The sequence below is a fragment of the Protopterus annectens genome, chromosome 3.part1, assembly GCF_019279795.1.
Source record: "Protopterus annectens isolate FY-2018-M chromosome 3.part1, PAN1.0, whole genome shotgun sequence".
Classification (NCBI taxonomy): domain Eukaryota; kingdom Metazoa; phylum Chordata; order Ceratodontiformes; family Protopteridae; genus Protopterus; species Protopterus annectens.
In genome coordinates this window covers 1,466,211,622-1,466,235,348 of record NC_056732.1, presented here as the reverse complement: position 1 = coordinate 1,466,235,348, position 23,727 = coordinate 1,466,211,622, and the positions used below count along the sequence as shown (strand labels likewise).

General features: G+C 37.5%; 1 protein-coding gene across 2 annotated transcripts in view; it reads left to right on the top strand.

The window, feature by feature from the left end:
- Positions 1 to 1,355: 1,355 nt before the first annotated feature.
- RSU1 (Ras suppressor protein 1) overlaps positions 1,356 to 23,727 on the top strand; it is a 1,003,924-nt gene continuing 981,552 nt past the window's right edge. The window contains exons 1-2 of one of the 2 annotated variants that reach the window (XM_044067536.1): positions 1,356 to 1,601; positions 1,773 to 1,882. In XM_044067536.1, the coding sequence (XP_043923471.1) occupies positions 1,774 to 1,882 (109 nt within the window). In that variant the 5' untranslated portion in view covers positions 1,356 to 1,601; position 1,773. Of the gene's footprint in view, positions 1,602 to 1,769; positions 1,883 to 23,727 lie in introns of both variants that reach the window. The other variant, XM_044067535.1, reaches the window with a different exon arrangement.

Sequence of the window (23,727 nt, the reverse complement as noted above, 5' to 3'; positions counted from 1 at the left end):
CTTTCTTACTCCCCCAGCAATAGCTTTGTGGAAAGGTTTTTTCACCCTAGGGGAATGTAAAGACTGGATGTAAGAAGAGAGAATTGGATCACATGTCTTGGTCCGAAGCAACAGGTCAAAAAACTTTAACATGAGTTGTTCTTTGTTTTATTCATTATTTATTGTGAGAAAACTTGGAGCTACTTTGAGGCTGCTAGATCAAAACTTCTGAGTAGCTTTTCCAAGTATAAGCAATGATTTCAAAGAAACCAGATACTTTTTTTTTTATTACTTTTTTCTGTACCTGTGTGTGTGGTGAACCCTTATGACTGGATTAGTTTTTTTAAAGAAATTTTATTTTTTAATACATTTTTGTATTTCCATTGAGACTTGGTTCAGACTTCCCATGCTTGTGTGATGTGTGTGATGTAATGCTTGATGTTATGAAATATTGCTGTAAGTAAACTCTTTATTTTTTTTTTTTTAACTTTTTTTTCTTTATTGGTTTTTCTATGCTGTTGAAATTAAAGACTTATTAAAGGGTAGGCGGGTGTGGTGGTGTGGCTATTAAAAGAAGGGTGTGTGGCTTGATTGTGGCAGGGGCAAGTTCTCGGTGTGGCTTGTGAAAGGTGGCAACCCTACTATTAAGAGAAGAAATAACACTTTAACAGACACCTCACTATCCATGCGCAATAATGCCCTCCGTGGTGGGCGTTATTGACGAAATAATCTTCAGGGATAGAGAGAGTGTTACACCTCATACTATCCCTGACAGCATTATTGCTGCTTACGTTATTGTGCCAACTACAGAAACTGGGAACATTAAAGCCAATTTTAACCAACCAGCTTATTCCATATTTTCATTCTGCTTCTTACGGGAGGGTACGAAGGAAAACAGAAAGTACAGCTGGTGGGGACACGACATATAATTTTAACTTCCAAAGTGAATAACTATAAAGCTGAAATGCTATGTATGTCGGTAAAGTTAAATTCAAACGTGAAGCATAGCATCCGAATATTGACTTCAGTTGTTTGTCCATAGGAAACTATCATACATTTCGAAAAACCTACAACAAAACGCAGGCTACTTGGGATGCATTTCGGCTTGCAAAGATAGTCTGCAGACTACATCTAAAATATTCAACTTTTTGTTATTTTCTTACATCTCTCAAGAGTAAATAAGCTTAAGTGTAAAATAATTCGGAAAACCGTAACAGTTACACTGCCTTAAACTGTACGGCTTCAAGGATTGGTTACACTGCAGCAACATCCTCCTCCATTGAACTTGATTGGCTTAGACGTTCATCCACAATAAAAAGGTTCCTGTTCCATTGGATCTCGTATGTTTTCTTACTTTTTGAGCCCCGCGATTGGGATAAAGTATTTTCCATTGGATGGTGAGAGGCTGTTCCTCGAACTGCCAGCCTTCATGCTTCCTGGTGTGAAAAAAGAATTCTCCTTATAGGGAAACTGAGCATTTTTACAGTGCAGTCTCATTTCCTGCTGGGCGTGTTACACATACAACTTTGCTGTAAGAATTTCAGTAGTTGGTGAACTAGTTGTATCTAGATTTGAAAGACCATTCTTATTGTGTTTGGGAGGTATAAGGAAAGAAACGTAAGGTAAATACAATTATTAAAGTTGCAAAATCTGTTTACATGGTATACAAAGTATTCGAATAAGCATTCACATTCTGTCTGATTAACTTGACTTGCGTTGCATTTAGCTTTTTTTTTCTTATTGTGCAGATGGGGAAAAGTAAAGTAATGTGTAGTATTTTTTTTCTAAAGCAGAATGTCCAAGTCGTTGAAAAAAATAGTTGAGGAGTGCAAGGAGAAGAACCAGACTGACGTTGATATGTGTGACAGGGGCATAACTAATCTGCTTGAAATTCCTGGAATGTGTGAGTACAAGTTCCTTTTCTGTCCCGTTACCTTACTAATTGAAGAGTTCAGAGACATTGCTAGAGATATGAAGGCGTGATCAGCAAAAGTGTAAAGGAACTCAGTGTTTTGGAGAAAGAGATTGAACTAACAGGAGGTTAAAACTAAAGTCAGGTGAACAGTTACAGAATTATTTTGCGTGTAGTCTGAAAACAGTGTTTTAGGCTGTTTTTCCAGACATACTGCATATGAGTAAGATTTTTTTTATTGTTGATAACTGTTAAGAAGCGTGATAATTTAATAGCAGTCTTTCCAACTGTAAATAATAACTTTTCCCACCTGTTTATTACCACTGTGTTTCTAGCCAGTAAAGTTGCACAATTTAAAAATCACTATATTAAAAAAAATGGTCTTTCAAATCTAGATACAACTAGTTTGAGGCGATCTATGCCTGACATACAAAGCTATCCAGAATTAATGGACATGTTCCACCTCAGTAAATCTAAATCCCTTAGAGCCACACGCTCGAGGGACATGAACCTCAGCACAGAAATAAATAGAACTTGCTGGAGGGACAGGTTCATAACCCAGAGGCTCCCTTTGCTCTGGAATAGAATTCCAGTTCATGTGAGGCAGAGCACCTCACTGAATCTCTTCAAGAAGAATCTCGATAAGTGGATTGGGGGATCGTAGGTTTGTCCCAGGGATTACTCCCGTGTCACTATTAGACAGAGGCACAGTAAACTAAACCTTAAAAAGGGCACAGTATACTCGAATCAAGGGGTGGCGTAAGCCATACAGAATCGGGCTAGGCTTATAATTGCCCCAGGGCAGATAGCCTAGTATGAACCTATGAACCTAAGAAATGCATGCCTGTATTCATATGAACTTGTACAGATGGGCATTAAAGTGTACATCTGGTTGGATGGTGAAGTAATTCCAGTCTCAATGTCCATCTTGCTTTGCTGTAGTACAGCAAAAAGCACAGTTGGTGATGTTTGTGCAGGTGTTACAGACCAAATGTTTTTTTCCTTTTCCCACCTGTTTATTACCACTGTGTTTCTAGTCAGTAAAGTTGCTGAATTTAAAAATCACTATATTAAAAAAAAGTCTGTGAATTTTAAATCACTAAATTAAAAATAAATCTTTCTGATGTTTGTCATTCTTTAACAGATACATTTTAATTATTTCAAATTACTGTTACTCTTTTTGAAGTCTATTTTATTGTTAATCTTCCTGTATCATTCTTTGTGATAAGTTGTTAACAATTATTAAAGCAGATGCTGTAGGACATTGCTGCTTAATGGCAAATCTATAAATGTATAAAAGAGGGGATGCACCTGGCCTGATGACTCACTTTGTTTGTCAGTGAAAACTTTGACACCACAGGCATTGAGCTTTAACTCTGGAAAGGAGGTGAGTGGTGTCCTGCCACCCCTGTATCTGCCATTCTTGCATACTGATTTTTCTTGTTTACTCTGCAAACGTATTTGATTGTATTTTAAACAAATGACTATGCAGTGTATATTTTTCAACTTCTGACTATAGTGTCATATCTTATATATTTATCATGTTGTGATGCATACACATTTGTGTAAGTTGCTGTTTTGAAACTCTGATACAATGTTAGTTTGATTTTATTCTGAGCACCTCTCAGCCATTGAAGATGAGTAATGTAATATTTTTTCTGTACAAAAGAATGTTGCCTATTTAATTTGTGTTGACTTGCATACATATACAAGAGTAACACTGACTCAGAAAGATTTTTTGACAGGGCTGTTTACATCAAAACAAACTAAACCAACAAAGATTATAACAGAGTGGTATGTAAATTAAATTGTATAGTGAAATGAAAACCAAAATTTTCACAATTTTCTTCTTTGCAGTTTAATGACACAGCTCACTTGTCAGAGCTCAACATTTTAAAGTGATGGATATTAGTTTTTTTATTATTATAAAGTTCAAAGTGAAATGTTTCAGCTCCACTTAGTAAAATCTGTTTCTTGTCCCCATTTGTATAAATGCAGCACCCCGTATGCACATAGTAGCATCTCTAGGCTGTATTAAGTGTGTAGCATGAAGCACAACTTTCTGTTCAGCAGTTCAGTGTCATTTAACATGCTGTATGCCTTTTCCCCATGATCATAGTTGACTATTTCTGCTCCACTAACATCAGGTTCCCATCCCTTCAGTAGTATTGCTGTGCACAGAGTAACATATGTAGGCTGTATCAATTCTATCTTGTCCAAATTCTGAGGCACCATTCTAGAAACACGATTCTCGAATGCTTGAAAAGTAATTAATAGCATTTAGTTCCCCAGTAACCTGTCCACTAAATATGAAAATTTTCATGTTGGCTCAAATTAAACTATTTTGCAGTTGATTATCTGTGTTGATTCTACTGTGCACAGCACAGCTTGGCATCTGGAGTCTGTACTAATTTAGTTATGCATGCTTCAGCTTAAATGAGGCTATATTACTTGAAGTATTTGTCGTGCCTAATTGGCTGTTTGTTCTCAGCTAGGTTCATGGAGTAGTAGTTGTTAAACTAGTAAGACCACATGCCTGTATTTTGCTCCCCTATTAAACAATGCAGCAAATAATTCCAAGCAAGTAAAATAAAGTATAATATTCCTCTTGCTTATGTTTGGCCATAATTTCTCAGTATCACGTGTCACAGACTCTCTTTTGTCAGATTAGTAAAATCAGATTGCTTCGTGAAGTAGTGCTAAATGGCAGTTGCATTAAGATAAAGTGAAATATTTTCTTGCTTATATTTGGCATTTAGTTCTGTGTTACTGTTATCAAGGAATCGTGTTTTTCAGATAATCAAGAACATACTAAATGTTGCTTCATCATTAAGCAATGTGATAAATGATATTTGCAAATATGTAAAATAAAATGAAATATTTGTCTTGCTGTCCAATGATATACATAGAGGTTTATGCTTAAATCCATAAGTTTGTTCACAATGCCCGCGTGAGGTATTGTATCAAATGTCTTGGGTAGGCAGTATGTACCTTTTTGCCCTCATTTATTGCTATGGTAATCTTTCAAAGAAGTCCACCAGGTTCAGTGGAAATTACCTGCCTTTGACAAAACCAAACTGCTTTGGGTCCAGTGTCTGAAGGTTTCCTATGTCAATTGTTAATAATTTCCATGGTAATTCTTTCCATGGCTTTGCATACGTGACTAGTAGACTGAAGGTTCTGTAGTTCCTGAGATCTGTTGAACTGCACTTCTGCAGAGGGATAACTGTTGCAGTCTTCCATTCACATATCACAAAGCCTGTGTGGAGGCTATGGTTGAATAGTGATTCCAGTGAACCTGATGAGTCATATTTCAGGCTGTTTAGGAGGTATCCAGGGATATTATTGTGGCCCATTAAAGTTGTATTCTTGACCTTGGAGACAAGTGTCTAAGACTTGCCACCTACTGCTAGTTGAAGGGATTATGTTAAATGGTATTTCTTTGAGGGGGACAGCTAGGTGTGCTTGGGGGGGGGGGGGTAAAGACAGAGCTGAATTGGGCAGCCAGAAAATTTGCTACATCTCCTGGTTCCATGAACGTGGCACCATCTGCCAACGATTCAGCACACTGTTGTGTACTACCGTTTTAGTGTTCAGACATGGCTGAAGAAGGCCTAATGGTTGTCCTTGGCCCCTGCTTTGTGTTGCTGCACTTAATTAGTCCACTTAGTTGTCTGTTCATTTTGATAAGAGGGTTTTTATCTTTTTTGGTGCTACACTTCCTGATTTTAGCTATGACTTTTGTTGTACATCCTATTTAATTTTGGATCCCACAAGGTTTTTTTTTTTTAGTTCATTTTGGGATTGCTTCTGATAGGCACAGCAGCATCTATGCAGAATTGACATGGTTGTACAGAACTTATTGGAATAATTCCATGTAGGCTACTGTGTTATCTGGGTTTGGAGGGGCTTGGAATTTGACATGTTATCACTTAACTCATTTCCTCCAGTACAGCTCTTTTGAGTGCATACCTTTAACTCCAAGTGGGTGTGGCTTGAACCTTACAATTCTAACAAATACTCATTGGCAGAGGTCAAATATCAGTGCAGTTGTTTTTGCCATCATTTATGCTTCAAGATAAAACATTCTGATATCTTTGTATGTAGCATGGTTTTGAAATTATTAATACAAACGTTAACAATAAATATCAGACGCCTAGAGGTGCAGTAGGAGGTAACTGCAGAAACACCTGGAGGCACACTATGCTGTAATGAATTAATAGGTTCATAGGTGTGTACTAGGTTAACGACCCTGGAGCCTTTTCAAGCTTAGCCCATAGAACTACCCTGGCATCATGCCGCCCGGTGTTATTTCCCATTGCCTTTATCAAGTAGAGCCACTGGAGTGATCCCTGGGGTGAACTTTCTATTTCCCATCCACTCATCAAGAGCTCTCTTGAAGAGGGCCAGTAAGGTGCTCTGCTTGACCTGTATGTGAAGTCTATTCCAGAGCATGGCCAGTCTCTGGGTTATGAACCTTGTCCCTCCAGCATGTTCTGTTGATTGTGGTAATGAGGTTGAGGTAATGAAAGGAAATTTTGCCTTGGAGTAGTTTCTGACTGTTAAAAGATTCATTGGAGTTACAAATTTGATTCTTATTTCAAAAGAGACTGCTTTGTGGTCTGGCCTTGCATGGGGGGTGCAGATTTTTCCCATATTTGTGAATACCATGTCCAATACGTTTGTACTTCTGGTAGACATATGCAATAACTGATTTTAAGTTGTTTCTGTTTACAAACTCTAGGAATCTTGCACCTGCAAATTTGAGGTCATATAGGCTTCCCAGTTTATAGAGGGGTAATTAAAATTCCCTGTGGTATATGGCAAGTGTCTCCAATAGGTCTAAGTATAAGGTATGTATTTTATGGACTATAGAAGGTGATTTTTAACTTGCTAGGATATGTTATGGGACTTTGTCCAAGGTAATCTGGATATGGAGGAACTCCAAACCTGCTTATTTCTGTGCAAGGCCTTTTTATAAGACTTTCAGCAAGTCTTTTGCAGTCTGGTCCTATGTTGTTATTTTTGCCTCCCTGTTAAATGGCATGCCAAATCATATTTGCAAACATGCGAAGTTAAATATTTTTTGATTTATTTATTTATGTGTGTAACATTTCATTTTTGGACATCAGAAAATAGCAGTTAAATCAAGGTCTTTCTTGCTTCCCCATTATAGGCTCATAAGTTCATAGATTAGTACTAGGCTAACTACCCTTGTGGGCCATTTTAAGCCTAGCAAGTTACCCCATGTAAGAATCAAACCCTGCATCTTGTGTCTGTAAGGTAAACACCTTGACCATTATGCCAACCTCCCACTCCAGTGAGATTAAACAGTGAAACAAATGATGTGCAGTAGATGAAGTGAAATACTCCTGTTTATTACTTGCTCACTTTTACTTCTGCTGAATGACCTAGAGTGTTGCTTGTCAAACAATAACGCCCATGTTGCTTCCCTATTACACAGTGCAGCAAATTTATATCTCCACATGTAAAAGCTAAATGAAATATTCCCTTTTGCTTATATTTTTGATACAGCTGCTCATTACTGGGCACTTGAAAATGGTACTTGACAAACAAGACCATTCTACTGTATCCGGTCTCTCCACTAAACAGTGCTTCATGTGACATTAAATTATGTGAACTGTAGCTTTCGATTTTTCTTGCTTCTCAACTGTCGGGTAAATACACAAGTCCTTGTCATAACAATTAAGACCATGTTGCCATGTGTCACTTCTCTGTTCAACAGTGCATTGAGTGATATCAGTGCATTGAGTGATATTTGCAAACGTGAAATAGTCACAGAATCCTCTTGATTATTTTGGCCATGACTTCTTACTAGTTAACACAGAATAGTGTCTCATTAGTGAGACTGAAATTCTTCAGATGCTAGTGAGATACAGAATAGTGTCTCATTAGTGAGACTGAAATTCTTCAGATGCTAGTGAGATACAGAATAGTGTCTCATTAGTGAGACTGAAATTCTTCAGATGCTAGTGAGATACAGAATAGTGTCTCATTAGTGAGACTGAAATTCTTCAGATGCTAGTGAGATACAGAATAGTGTCTCATTAGTGAGACTGAAATTCTTCAGATGCTAGTGAGATACAGAATAGTGTCTCATTAGTGAGACTGAGATGCTAGTGAGATACAGAATAGTGTCTCATTAGTGAGACTGAAATTCTTCAGATGCTAGTGAGATACAGAATAGTGTCTCATTAGTGAGACTGAAATTCTTCAGATGCTAGTGAGATGTGTATACAATTGGACTGTTACAACATGCGGAAGCTGTATTAATCTGGTCATGGTGTCAGTACTTTGTTAGATACATTAAAGGGTTAAACATTTTATTTTTTTTAATTGAAAATAATTTGAAAAAGTAAGAAAAAAAATAATGTAGTAGTTACTATGTCACATAGCTGTTATGACTACCACAGCTGCAAGGAGAACTGCAGATAAGTGTGACTTCCTAATTTTTCAAGTAATTACTAGCACAAGTGCGAGGAGGACTGGAGACCGTAACGACTCTGTCTTGAAGGTTGTCAAATAATTTACCTTGAAGCAGAACAAAAATAAGCTTCTCAGCAGACTGCATGACATCAAGCAAATACCAAAGTATTGACTTTAGTCAGATAGCATGACAAAAAGTGTAATAAAAAGAGTGTGAAACTAAATGTTAGATCTGGTGTTTTGTAGAAACATAGTTCCGAGGTAAACAGAGAATTATCATCTGTTTCTGTATCGAAAAGCAGACCTTGTACAGTAAAAGCTGTAAGTTGTAATGTGTAGCACATGTTTATTATATAAATACGTTGGTTTGTTGGTAGCTGTGCTCAAGTTGGTACTGTAAAGTATACTTTTGATACATTTTAAAAGCTAATGGATTTATCCCACTTACTTCTATACACTGCTACCCTACCACTCCTGTGAACACAAATGCAGGATTACTAGTATGCCATGCGTTTTTTTTAAGTTGTCCATCTCCTGTCATTGTTCCTAAAACTGATGTGTATGATTTTTTAAACAATTTTGTATATAATTGGCTTCTATAATATCATGTGCAGGATTGGGTTTGTCCAAACACAATTGGGAGTTGTCATTCTGTGTTGTGTGAATTGTAATGTTTCTGATGGATGCTCATAAAATATATATTCATTTTTGTAAGCCGGGTATGCTACATATGTAGTTCTGAAGAGACCGTGAAAGTGAATCCCATGTCTTCATGGGGATGGATGGAAGGTGTTTAATGAGATACACTAATTTTATGATATTTGTTGGGTGCTGTACTGCATGTCTTACCCTTCATCAGTACTAAATGTTTATTCATTTGGTGCGTGCCACTACAGTGTTAGTGGATCTCTTATTTAATTCCTAGACACTACAGAATGAGCTGCCTAAACAAAGCAAAAGTTGAAATGATTAGTGCAATATGTTTGCTTTTGTTGGGTATCTGTAAGGAGCAGTGATTATCCCCCCTTAGCTACTGGTATTTGCAGCCTGCATTTTTTAACACCTTTATTAAAATATCACATAAGACATAGGCATATGTACATTAATAGAAAATAAAACAAACCAAATTAGCATTTTTTCATTTGCATACATTATACATTGTTTTTTTTTCTTTCTTCATAACAATGCTTATTTATTCCAACATTATATAAACTGCTCAGTTCCTGCCTTTCTTAAACTTCACACTCCTCCACCTAAGTGTTATTCTGCATGTATTATTCCCACAAAGCCATTTATTTCTAAGAAATGTCCTCTTCCTTTTTCTGTAGAACCCACTTTGAGTTCTTTTATCTCTTACAATATTCAATACTTCAAATACATTTGGTTTAGAATTTGATTTACATTTTCTAGTAACTACTTTGTTGGCAACCAATAGAATTAAACTTGAGGCCTTAATGAGGCCTTAACTGTTTTTTGGAAATTCAGATACTGTGTCCCATTTCAAAGAATAATTTCCTTGGTTACAGCCATTTGCTTCCCCAATATATCTATTCTATAGAGAATTTTTAAAAACTGCTAACTCGTTACATTCCAGAAAATATATTCCCAGTTACTCTTTCTTCCCAGTTATTACTTCAACATTTGACAGCTACCTGAAGAAAAATTCTTTGACGTCTGCATGGGGTATAAAAATACCTATGTAAAAATCCTAAACTTTCTGCAGTCTGCATGCTGAGAAATACCACTATCTGCAGCTTGTAATAGTTTATTTAATGGTGTGCGCCAGGTATTTACTTTTATAATGGCAACATTTTCCTTAGCTGCCTGTATCATTAACAGTGAATGTGTTTAGGTCAAGTGATGCTTTAGTGAGACTGTTTGCAGATCTGTGGAATCAGTAGTGCATGCAGTCATTTTTTTTTTCATCACCTTTCACTGTTCTCACAAACCACTGTCTTACACAAGTAGTGTTTTAGCCATCAGCTCTACAAAGCACTGCTCTCCTGTTCAAAGCTCATGCATTTGGCTTATCTGCAGGAGCTGAGGCCACCAAAGTAGATTGCATAGCCTGAGGAAGAAAGCCGTATATCAGCCAGTGATGGACATGAGTGCCCTACTGCACTTTTTAAATCTATCATGACATCTTCCTGTGAGTTAAATCCACCATTAACATGGACCTTTGTTTGCTTTCTTCATGAATGTCACAGTCTTAGTCATACCAACCCAATTGCAATGCTTTCTGGGAAATACTGTTTTATATTTGCCCGTATGTTTCCACATATTTTTCTTTGTTTGGAAAATGTTTCCAGGTATCTGAATGTCTTTCTTAAATAAGCACTATATAATTAAAAATAAAATCAAAAGTTTTAACAGTTTTTTAACATTCTTCTCCCTATTTTGGATGACGCAGTGGTAGCATTGTCGCCTCACAGCAATAGGTTCTCCAGTTTGATTCTCAGCTGGGATGCCTTCTGTGTGGAGTCTGCATGTCTTCCCTGCATTTGTGTGGGATTTCTCTGCGTGCTTGGTTTCTTCTCACATTAGAAAGACATGCATCTGGGGCATTTTTCCTCGGGCCTCCACTGAAAATTGGGCTTTGTGCTAAGTTGGACTTTCCCGGTTAACAAATGTTAAATGAATAAGTATTTTCCAACAAGTTTTTACTCTACATTAAACATTCAGGAGCATAAATAAATAATAAAATCCGCATGTCTACATCAAAGGAAAAGGAAGGTAGTTCAAAAGTGCAAATATATGCAATAAATGAATTATGCACAGAGAATGATACTCTGTATATGAAACTATATATTAACACACAATCTTAACCAGAATCAGATTAACTGTTATAATATCATGTCATACCGATAGGCCAGGAACCCTGTCTTGTTAAATTATACTCTTGCCATCTAAATCCTTTATTTTCACTGGCTATATAATCCAAATTGCTTGCCTATGTCTGATTTTTGTGCCCCCAGCCAGCACTCTGTGTTTTTCTAAGCAATACATCTCAGTAAAAGAACTGCCCAACTTGAAGAAATGTGATACTTTTCATTTTTTGTTGTTGCATTTTTAGATGCTTGCACTGTTAGGTTCAGTAATGGATTATCAGACCGCCCTTTCATTTTTATATAAATCATGAATATGCTAGGAGATAACTATACGTATTAATCCCATATTTTTGTAAAGGCTTCTTTTTAAGTTTTCTTTGGAAACATTCTAATAACTATCTTTCCTCCCCAAATTCCATCAGCTTACGTTTTAAACCTAGAAACACATGAGGTGAGCAAGAACAGTTTTAAAGGTACTCAAAAAGATATTGCTGTCCAAAAAATGGATTTGTTTTGATTTGGTGGCATATTTTGGAACTAACAATGTTTTTGTCAGAGTTATTGAGGAGCGTTAATTTGTAAAATTTCTTTCATGCATGTTTGCATTTCTCCAGCACGTCCAAAAGGCCATTTAGTGGTACCTTGTACATAAAGCCAGTTATCACTCTTTTTTTAAAAAAAAAATCTTCCCTTTGTGCCATTTTATTACTAGATGGCTATCATTGTTTTATAGAAATATAGAAACAGTACTAAGCAAGCAATCACAGGTATACCTCTCTCACTGTCCCTGATTGTGAGCCAGATCTTGGCTCTGTACCATTTAGTCTCTCCTAAAACTGGTTACTTTCAGAGAAAGGTGGTGCATTACACTTACGACAATAATTAGACTTTCTAGAATTCTTTTACTTCAGAAAATATTAATTAACATTATCATATTCTGTCAATGCCTCAGATTAATAGTATTAATATATTAAAAATGTACCCGATTATTTCAGGATTTGTCCCCGATTCATTTAAGATTTGTTCCTGATTCTCAGAGAGCTGTGATCACAGGGACTGTAAGAGGCCTAGCCATATGCAAACTTAAGTACACAAACTTAAAAAGTTAATGTCGCCCTTTACAAGTATTAATTGGGCTCCCCTTCCAAATCATGCTGGACCATACATGATAACTCTAATGTAAATTTATATGTCTAGCTATACAGTCGTCGGGATTAAAAAATGGAAAGAACTAAGAGGCCGATGCGTAGTACCTTGGTTGACCTGTAGTGCCAACATAATCCATAGGCTGAGAATCCATTGAGTTGGGAACCTGTCCTTCCACTGAGCTTTCGTTTAATTTGCTGGTGTAAGTTTAGGTCCTTAGTACAGATGTTTATAAAGCAACTAGTTTTGTGAAGAAATAGGATTTCATAATGCTAACAAATTCGGAACATCACTTTTGATTGTTCTTAACTGATTCACTTGTCAACATGTTAATATTGGATTTGAGGACTTAGTAGTAAAGAGCGTACACTGGCAATTTATAACATGTCATTAAACATTTCTTTTGTTACAAAAGTGCTTCGCTCCTGTTTTGAGACCTTGTAAGAATGACCTTTGGTAGCATTTAAAGACAACCTGACCCACCTGGTTTACCCACTTCACTTTGTCGCCATGCTCTGCAGATTTTACCTTTACTGTTTGCTTTTCTGCTTTATATTGCCACGGCGCATTCTAATTTTTTTTTTCACACACTCAGGACCTTGCCCGGTAGGTCATTCCCAGCTCCTAATTGGCCCATTTGTTGTGAGGGCACAGGAGTCTCGTATTCCATAGCTAGATGCAAACCCTATGGCTTGATGATTCCTGCCCGGGAATACCCAATGGTTGGTCATTCCCTGGTGATGGTCAGATGGTAAGGAGTGGGCTAGCTTGCTGGTTCCAGAGGGCAGTCTACCTTCTCCCTTAACAACATCCCATCTACTCTTCGGGAGCTCTTACAAGCTCTGCCATTGCTGTCTTTTGAAGAAAAGCATGGCTCTGCATGTTAAGCTTTTCAAGCTCTGCCATTTCTGTCTTCTGAAGAGAAGCATGGCTCTGCATGTTACGCTCTTCTGAAGAGAAGCAGGCCTCCCCATGTTAGGCTCTTCTGAAGAGAAGCAGGCCTCCCCATGTTAGGCTCTTCTGAAGAGAAGCAGGCCTCCCCATGTTAGGCTCTTCTGAAGAGAAGCAGGCCTCCCCATGTTAGGCTCTTCTGAAGAGAAGCAGGCCTCCCCATGTTAGGCTCTTCTGAAGAGAAGCAGGCCTCCCCATGTTAGGCTCTTCTGAAGAGAAGCAGGCCTCCCCATGTTAGGCTCTTCTGAAGAGAAGTAAAGCCTCCCCATGTTAGGTTCCCCTTCAGCTGCCAGTGCAAGATGCAGTGTGACCTCAGCAGGCTGGAACTTTATTTGGCAAACGTACAGTTCTCCCACTAGGTGTCACCATTGTGGCAAGCTAGAACGGTCTTCTTCACCCCAGGATGGTTAAGCTAGTAATGGCCGGTCACTCCCATCCTCCCTGGCCAGCTACTACAGGTGCCCAAGTTGCTGTTTAAACTTGTGCTGTTTGTGAAGTAGTCAGGGCTGTATCCCTGTATGCCATGGAGCTTACCGTTGTGCTGTGTTATTTATTTATTTATTTCCATTTGTGGAACGGGGAAGTCTATCTTCAGCAGAGACATGAGGGAGTGAAGTTCATACATTAATACAAAGAGTAAAAATCCAATAGGATAACAATTGCATTGCAGAGACCTAGGATTAAACAAACATTTTCAATAAGTACGTTAACATAAATCAAGTCTTGCAATGTTGTGATGAACCTAGTTTGACATACATTGGATAAATATAACTTGCATTACAGTACAGTAGTAGATATTGGTGAGTAATAAAATTTGGTACTGAAATGTAATGCCTAGGATCAAGTTGAGGTGGAAGGAGAAAGTACCATAAACAGATGTGGTTAAGTGAGAGAGAAGTATATCAGTTTATTAGTACTTGTATTGAATCCTGAATATCTTGAAAGTGTATCTAAGAAGGACTTGTATTTTGAAACACAGCAAAGGTAAGGAGGCATAAAGTTGTACATAGCAGCATTAGGATGCAGTGAAATGTTTAGTTTAGTAAATTAAATGTTAGCTTTTGGGGTCGAGCAGTTTTGAACCACAGTCTTCTGTGAAACCATATCCTCTTTAGAGTACCTTTTAGTCACCTGACCTGTGGTAAAATTTGTACTTTGCATCTTATTTTCTAGAAGATTATACCCTCATGGATATTTTTCTCTCTGTTGTGATGCTTAAATTCCATCATGTTCTTCACGTCCTGGCGCTTTTCTTTCAAATTAAAGTTACTGTACTGTCTCTTGAAAAATCAAGGATGACTTTAACCCCCCGAATGAAGTGTTTTGTTTTACTACAATGCTATAATAAAGTTGCAGCATTTACAGAAGACACCCGTTAAAGAACTTGCCACTGTACAACACTAACCGTTCTTAATTGAATAGAACTACTCCATTTAATAACATATACACAGCTTTTTACCACCTGTAAAATTATCAAACTGCTTGTCCAGTACTAAATACCATTATACACAACTATGTTCCCACTCTGGCATTATGCTCCAGTGACCTAAAACATCTTTCTGTCCACAAACCTAATAAATCTGCTGGGTGTGGTCTGTACTCTTACCATGTTGCTAAGGCCTGGAACTCCTTACCTTTAGCCATCAGGTCAATGCCCTCCCTGCTTTTTTTAAACCATGTCTCTGTTCATGTTCAAACCCAGGATAAACTATATCCCTAAGTATCGACTAACACCTCTTCATATCCTGGTCCTCCTTACTCCTTACTCCTTTAATCACTTATTAACTTCAGTCAGTTTTCTCCTCTCACTTCTCTTCTCACTTTCTGTAGAACTATGCCAAACCCTGTTTGTTTTTTTTTCTCTTTCTGTCTCACTTCACTTTGCAGTTCCTGTTTGTATTGTACTAATGTACGTTTAGTTTCTCTAATCTGACTAAAATTTTCTTTATATATTAAATTGAAATCAGTTGCATCTGTTTTTACGCAATGTCATCACATTGTCTAATTTGGTATGATCTAAACTGTCAATGTTTTTGTATTTTTTAGCTTGTAAAATTATTGTTCTTAAAATGTTTTTGTAATACTTTGGAGCTTTTTCTCCACTGGCCACATCTGAAAATGGTCACCTACCCAATCAGCCTTTCCTGGTAATGAAATGCTAATAAATAAAAGTAAAACAAATGTCTTATCAGCTTAATGACTTGTGTACACCCAGTTCCAAAGACAAGTATTGCTTAATGTAATTCAGTGCACGAGATCTGTATGGTTAGTTACCATTTATCTAGCATTTTGATGGCCTGTCTTAATTATATGTGTCTGCGAATAGGCTAAGTCCTGTTATTACTGCTTGAAACCACTGCAGTAAACCTGTTCAGTCAGCTCCTACACCTTCAATAAAGAACCATACCAGATCTGCATTTGATATAGTTGTAGGTGAGTGGATCTAGTAGAAAGAGCTACAGTTCACATCAGTTGTAGTTGTAGCTGAATGGACCTAGAGATCCTTAAGGAGAGATGCACTCCACATTGGTGTGGGTGAAATGGAGCTAGAGCTGCACAGAGAGGGATGCACTCCACAGTGATGTGGGTGAAATGGTGCTAGACCTGCACAGGGAGGGATGCACTTCAGTGTGGGCGAAATGGCAGCAGAGCAGCACAGGGAGGGAGGGATGCACTCCACGGCGGTGTGGGCGAAATGGCACCAGAGCTGCATCGGGAGGGATGCACTCCACTGTGGTGTGGGCAAAATGGTACCAGAGCTGCACAGGGAAGGATGCACTCCACGGCGGTGTGGGCGAAATGGATACAGGTGGGCATTAGCAGGTCAGCCTCGAAATCTGTCCATTAAAGAGTTCATTCTGTGTAACTAGCAATCTTAGCAATCTGTTGGACCTCCATCAGGCTCTTTCTTCTTTCCAGTGTTCTATTTTTACTAAATACTTGGGACACACAACTTGAAATATGCTAGATTGTTATTGACCCTTTGTTATAGCAACACCCCATGCAGTTTCTTATGCACACTATACAGTACTGCATTCATGCTGTTTGAAGTTTGTAGATATGTAACCTCCAAGAGTGTCTGCAGTCTGGTCTTACCAGTGCTCTGCCTTGAAGGATTACAGCTTTGTTTCTTGTTTTTTACGATTTCCATTCATATCAGTACCCAGTGGCGGATTTAGGCATGGGCGCAGGGGCGCGTGCCGGCCCCTTTTTAGACTTTTTTTTTAAAATGCTAAGCTTGTCTTACATAGAATCCTGTCAACAATGCGCCTAAATACTGTACATCGGAGATGTGATTGGAGGTTGCAGTCAGATGACTTTTCTTTACAACGATCCTCCAACTGCATCTCCGTTGTAATTTAGGCACATTGGTGGCTGTGATATTATTGTAACGAGTAAGTAGAAACCTTCTTTGCATCAGACTCAGACAGTTTAAAACCAGATTTCAAATTGCTCTTCCACTCTGATCTGCATTGAGGTAACTGTGACACAGATTTGTAGTAGGTATTGTAATTCTACACACACAGTGCAATCTAGACTGCGTCGACTTTGCCAATCACTTAATAATCGGCCATCGGGCTACAGATGAATTCTGTCATATTAAGAAATAATACGTTGATACCTGATGTTGTATCCTAAGTTGCATCAGTCTCATAAAATGGGAGAACAGAAAATTCTTAGGCAAACTAGGACTAGCTTGGCTGGTGTGAAGGTTATTGTTGGTGGTGATTAAGGTTGACTGAAGTCGTCATCGTCTTTTTTTTATCTGTTCTAGTGGCTTGCATATCATGTTAACAACCAAGTCCTGATGACCGCGCCTTTGGTCCGATTGCGAGGCCAAGTCCAGTCACAGATGTTGCATGTGAAAAGCAAGCCCTGAGACTGGAAGTGCATTGAACGAGGGGAATGATGTAAAATGGGAATGCAAACTCCCAGATGTAAAAACACCATGCTGGGGTGGAGGGTTGCATTTTGTCTCTTTACCCTGTGACAGTCATATAATTTTGCACTTAGTGTAATGGCTGGCACCCATGACAATTATGTTGTCAAGACCTACTTAACTAAGTCATTAGGATAGTGATTCTTGTTTTTATAAGGGGTGGTCTTCTTCCCTTTCTATTTAAATAACTTGATGTATAGATACAGGGCGACCAGGGGATTTCTTGTTCACACTTATAAACTGTATTACTTCATATCGCTCAACCTTTTAGAGCAAGAACTCTGGACAAAGCCATAAATGATGGTGGGACAATTTTTAAATATTACTGTAACAGACCTAGAATGTTGATAGAAATAACTTGGATTTTCTGAAGGGTATGAGTTTGATACTGAAATGTCTGTCATGATTTTTTCCAGCGATATGCCAGACAGTTGAGAGGCACGATTATTGTTTTGTTTTTGTTTTTTAACTCCAGCTTGTGGTCTATGTACTGTGATTGCTTGTTTTTTGTACTTAACGGTTATCTGTTATTTTGAGGTGGTAGAACTAAAGAGCAAGGTAAAGAGTGATCAAAATTAAAGAAAATGTACAATACTGAGTTATGAGAAAGAGTTAATGGAGTCAGTAATACTTTAGAAAAAAGTTGATTTCTGTGCATTATATTAAAACAAATTGGGTCCTGGCAACACTTGAAATGGAGCATCTTTAAGGCAGATACAGAAAAGCGCTGTACACATGTCACATATATGGTTAGCTTGGAGTTTCTGCATCTTGAGTTGTTCTGAAGGTAATTTGCTCTTGAAAGTGGCGAGTCATTTGATGGAAGTCAGTATTGGCAGCATTGTTTACGGAGTCTGTTTTTTAATAAATCAGCGTAGAACATTACTTCTAGTTCTCATGTATTGAAAATTAGCTATGGTAAAACTGTAAATGTAGGTTGCACTGTTTACTACATTTTACAGTGCTTTAGTCTTACTTTTTAAAGAGATTCATTAAACTGAATCGAATTGCATGTAATTAAATGTTACGAAAATTTGAAATGTGGTATCTTGGGCAGAAACAATTCAAAGGAGATAATCAAGACAGACGATGTAGGTAGAATATTGTGTTTAGTTGTCATGTATATTCCAGTAATACTTTGGTATAAGGAAAACTATTTCTTTAAAAGTTTTAGATTTTCAGAAGGATTGGGATGTGCACTAACCTTGCTGTCTTGTACAGCAGTGTAGTACCTGTTGTTTTTGTCTTTTAGCTTTTCCCGGTTAGGGGTCACCACAGCGGAACTCCAGTCCGCTAATGATTGGCAGTAGATTTTCACGGTGCCGAGTTGCCAGCTCGACGCCCAACCTTCAACGAAGGCACGCCCATTCACGCATGTCTTCGAACGCCACCGACCGAGGACATGCAGACTCACACAGAAGGCACTCCCCGCACACTAGCTGAGAATTGAACGGGAGAACCTCTTGCTGTGAGGCAACAACGCTACTGCTGCACCACGGATTACACAGCAGTGTAGTACCTGTACTGTGACATAATCACATTTGTGTGGTGCTGGGCTGTAGCTGTGCTGTGACCTCACTGCCTTCACACTGAACATTAATGTATTTCTGCCATGACTTCATTTCTTCTGGGTGGTGCAGTACTGTACCTGTGTGATGATTTTCTTTTGCTATTTGGAACAGTGATGTGCCTGTATTGATGCTAGAGTTGTCATGATTTAGATTACTTTTGATTTTGTTATTTGCATTGTCAATTTTCTATGTTATATGAGCCTTCTTGAGATTTGGAAAATGGTATTTATCTGAAAAAATGCTTATCAATGTAAATTATTTGAAAAAATTGTATATAAAATTTAATTCTTATTCCAGTTCACTAGTTGTGAATCAAAAGTATTATTATTTGTACAAGGCTGAGTGAATGAAAAGAACACATTTTGACCTTGTGGAGCTGGGTGTGGTTGTTTTCTGTTTTGCTTGGCAATGTTCATTCGAAGGCCAGCATTTTGAGGCACAAGTTAGAGTCAGGGCTGTGGACCCCATGCTCAATTTATTTTTACATACATGTGTATCTTTAGTAACTAGAGAAATCCTGCTATACAAATAAGCATAAAACCAGTAACAGCCCATTACACCTCTAAAACATCAAGTTTAAGTATAAATGGAAACCAGTTTGGTGCTGTTGGTATAAAAGTCACAAAATTTATATTTAGAGTAAAAGAAAAGTTTAATAATCATTCAGTAATCTATTGGTCTACATTCCATTTGGCTGTGAAAGTAAGGCTTAATCAACTTGGTTGTTTGAACTCAGTGGTTTGTAATTGTGGATGTAAGAAGTTGGTAAAGTTAAAACCGCAGTGAAGGTTTTCATAAAATATGACTTGTAAATGCTTGTTTATGATTTTCCAGGATTTTGCATGGGTGGGTGTTTTTTAATTTTAAAGTGTAAAGTCACCCAGTGTGCATTTGTGCTTTCCTGTGGTGGGTCAGATTTTCTTTAGAAATGTATAAGGTTTGGCTGTGATTTTGAGAGGGTTTTTTTTTTTTTTTTTTCAGCTTATTTACTTTTTAGTAGTTCATTTTAGGAATGCTTTGCGGTATTTGTTTGTAATTGGCATTTTTAGTCATATGTTTTGCTTAATGTTTGCTTATTTGAATTTTCAGTTTTGTAAAATGTTTTGTGATATAGAAGTTCAGTTGTCTTTTTTATGGTGAAAGTGGGTATACTGTAGTGTTAGGATCTGGTGGAGGAAATCGGTAATTGAAAAAGGCCTTTGATACTTCAAACCTTTATGAACTGTAGAAAGGGGAGGCATGTGTACACACATGCATGTCAGTCTCTGATGTCACATTTACAAGAGTTAATCTTGGCTGTCACTAATTTGTGTATCAAGTTTAATCATTACTTTTCTCGTTAGCAGGTCTACTCATGTGATGTATCACCTGGTGACCTTCCCAGAAGTATTACACGCAAAGTCCATCTGGGGATCTCAAAAATCATTTTATTTTTATTGTAGTAGTATAAAGGCTGCTGTGCAGCTTTGATTTGATTTGTTTATTTAACATAGAGGCAATTTTAATTAGTATTTTGTATAGAAAGGGTCAGGTCCTCTTTCTGCATCTGTGTTCTGTTTGTACATGTAATGAACTGTCCCAGTGGCTAGAATGCAGTTACTGCATTTGTTTTTAATTTTTTTTCTCCCTTCTTTAATGGGAGTGCGGAGATGAGACACTGGTGCACCAGGTAGCATTGTCACCTCACATCAAGAGGTTCTCAGGTTCACTTTTCAGTTGTGGTGCCCTTTGTACAAAGTTTGCATGCTCTCCCTGTGCTCGTATGAGATTTTTTCCTCCCACATTCCAAAGATATGCAGTAGGTGGATCGGAAACATTAAAGTGTGTGTGTGTGTGTGTGTGTGTGTGTGTGTGTGTTATATGGAAGAATAACCTTGGCAGAGCTAACCACCTGGTGGTTTAAACATTGGGTCTAGATGATGGCTACTATTGATGTGACACCCCAACTCCATGTGCTGGAATTTGGTGAAAGGGTTTGTGAATGCATGGATACGAGCGTTCTTTCTTCTCAAAAAGCTTAGACTGGTACTTGATATTCTCCTGAGAGGAGGTTTTTGGGAGACTATTTATCTTTGAGAATTGTACTGGTAGCTGAGGCTAAATGCAGCTACAGTACCCGGGTTGAACGACTCTACAAATCTTATGCCTGTTTTAAGGAAAAGAGCATTGGCAATTTAAAAACTTAAATGTTTTCACTGATTTACATTTGCATTTTTAAGGGGAATTTGTTGATCAACCTACCATCACATTGAACTAGTTCTGCTTCCTTGCCATGATTTATATATTTATATTTTTATTCATTTATATTTTTGGTTAACATATTTGGTTCATAGTACCTACATATTGAGTTACAGTACTATACATAAGCATTAAAAGGTAATATATAGTAAGTTAGTTTTTTGTGTTGCTTTTTATTACTTTTTAAGGCACTTGTTTATGAATTTCAGCTTATTTTTTTGTAAGATCACAAATTGGTTATGGACTGCTTTTACTTTTCCTGATTTGACGGACTTAATTTAACTGTCACATGACCATTAATCTTCAATTATTTAAAAAAAAAGTGTACTCAATTGATTTTAACTGTTCTGATGGAAGTCCCTGATTCATGGGGACGAAAGCTCTTAACTTATGAGTATTTGATTTATTATTTGGCTGGTTGCAGTCTTTGAACCATACCACTCCTTGAGGTTTCACTGTTCTTGGGTTATTTTTAGTTTTATGGTGAGAGCTGTTGAGGTTATTTGGTACTTGAGATTGCCGACCTTTCCTGTTTTATTTTAAATGTATTTGTGTGCATTCATGTACATAGTATTAGTCTTGTGTTTTTATTATGTTTGTAGTTATGTAATGTGAGCACACATGTGGTTGTGCACATATTTTTGTCTATGCCTGCATGCACATGTGTTTATTTGTGGCAGTACTTTTGCTGTAGCTGTGGAAGGTCACTGCATGGGCTTTTGATCAACACTTCATTCATCTAATTTCTTTTCAAGAAAAGACTGTCCTTGTAACTGCATGTTGCTACAAGGTCATTGGGCACACATTTCTCAGTAGTAGTCAAAGATGAGGTATGTTGTAGCTTAGTATATTACTGTAACTTAGATAGTTGAGCAGATACAGATAAATGAGGGTAATTCCTAAATGATAGTCACAGTTAAATGCAGGTAATTCCTAAATGATAGTATAGCATACCCTGGATTGCTTTTACTGTTAAGAAATAGGGTTATTGCACTTTAAAGAGAAGAAAGTCCAAGGGTTTCTTATGTACTTTAACTATGGTTAAAAAGAGTAGAGAAAAGGTGACCAAATGGTGTGGGGTTGTGGGTTGTATACTTGTGAGAAATGTATAAATAGGCTTGGCTTTATTCTTCATAATTCCTTATCCTGAATTCTCCTCTCCTCTAAGAAGGTGGGTAGACTGAAGTTTGGTGCAACATTGGAGAGGCTTAGGCATAGTAAGTAATTATTGTGGAATTTATTTAAGTGGAGCTGGAAGTCTTTATTTTTTCCCCAGAGATAAAGAAATGTGGTGAATCATTATTTTTTTTCCAAGTAACAATAAAGACTGAAAGATGATTTTAATTTTTAAAATTAGTTTTGGTCAGTGCAGTAGGGTCTGCTGTGGGGAGTGACTGAGAGAGCATCAGCTGTAACATCTAGTTGTTGAGTTCAGCCATGGGTTGTAAGATCAAAGGAACTCCAAGCCACATTATTCAAGCAAATCTAGTTATAGCATACAAGGATGGTGCAAGGGAAATGTGTGGCAATGGGATGTTGCATGTCGAAATAAACTTTTTTCTGTTGTGATTATAAGGGTGTGTGTGTGTGTGTGTGTGTGTGTGTGTGTGTGTGTGTGTGTGTGTATATATATATATATATATATATATATATATATGTATATGTGTATATCTATATATATATATATATATATATATATATATATATATATATATGTGCACACACGTGTATGTATATATACACGGTGGATATATAAAGTTTACACACCCTTGTTAAAATGCCAGGTTTTTGTGATATAAAAAATGAGACCACAATAAATCGTTTCAAAACTTTTCCCACCTTTAATGCAACATCCTTATGTTGTTTTAGGTGTTGCACATCAGAGATATTAGATTGATGCCTTTCCACACGTGATGCCAGACCTTCTTAAGCTAATCTTTTCACAACCACCAAACCCAGTGTCTCACTTTCCCGCTTTCACCCAGTAGTCAACTAACCAGACTGCGCCTCCCCTTTTGCAAATTCCTGGATCCGCCACTGGTACCTGCAAGAGCTTCTTTTTCATCAGCCACCAGTGTTTAATCTGTCATTTTGTTCAATTAACTGTTCTGCATTTCTTATAGCTGTAGAATTTCTGCTGTTGCAAAATTGCATTTTCAGAAAAATATACTTTTTTCCGTCGTGATATTGTCACTACCAAACCTATTGGCAAACCATCAGGTACTATGCTAGCAAACTTCATTTGTTAATAATGGATTGTACTGTCACCATGTATCTATTTGTAAGTTTGTGATGATGAGACAGAGGAGGAAGTTGGCATGGTTACATATGAATGTGAGGCTAGTAGTTGGGGCAAAAGAGGGGCACCACAGGAGATAAAAAGGGGGAATAGGTAGGCACATTACAAGGAGGCTGACAAAGGTAACAGTTAAGGTGCACACTTGCGCTGTTAAAGATTGTACTGCATTTCATTTTTCTGTCTAATTGTTTCATTGAATATTGTGTCTGTGTCTCTCCATAGTTATTTATTTTTTTATTTTTCTATTTAATTGTTTCATAGAATACTGTGGTCTATCACTGTCTCTGCAGTTAGTGGGGGCTATTGTTTCACTTCATTGATATTCAGTGTTAAAAACTGTTAGCCTAGAGGGTTTCTCAGTATTTATAAGTGAATCACATATCATTGAATTTGTTACTGTTCAATTCCTGAGTTGT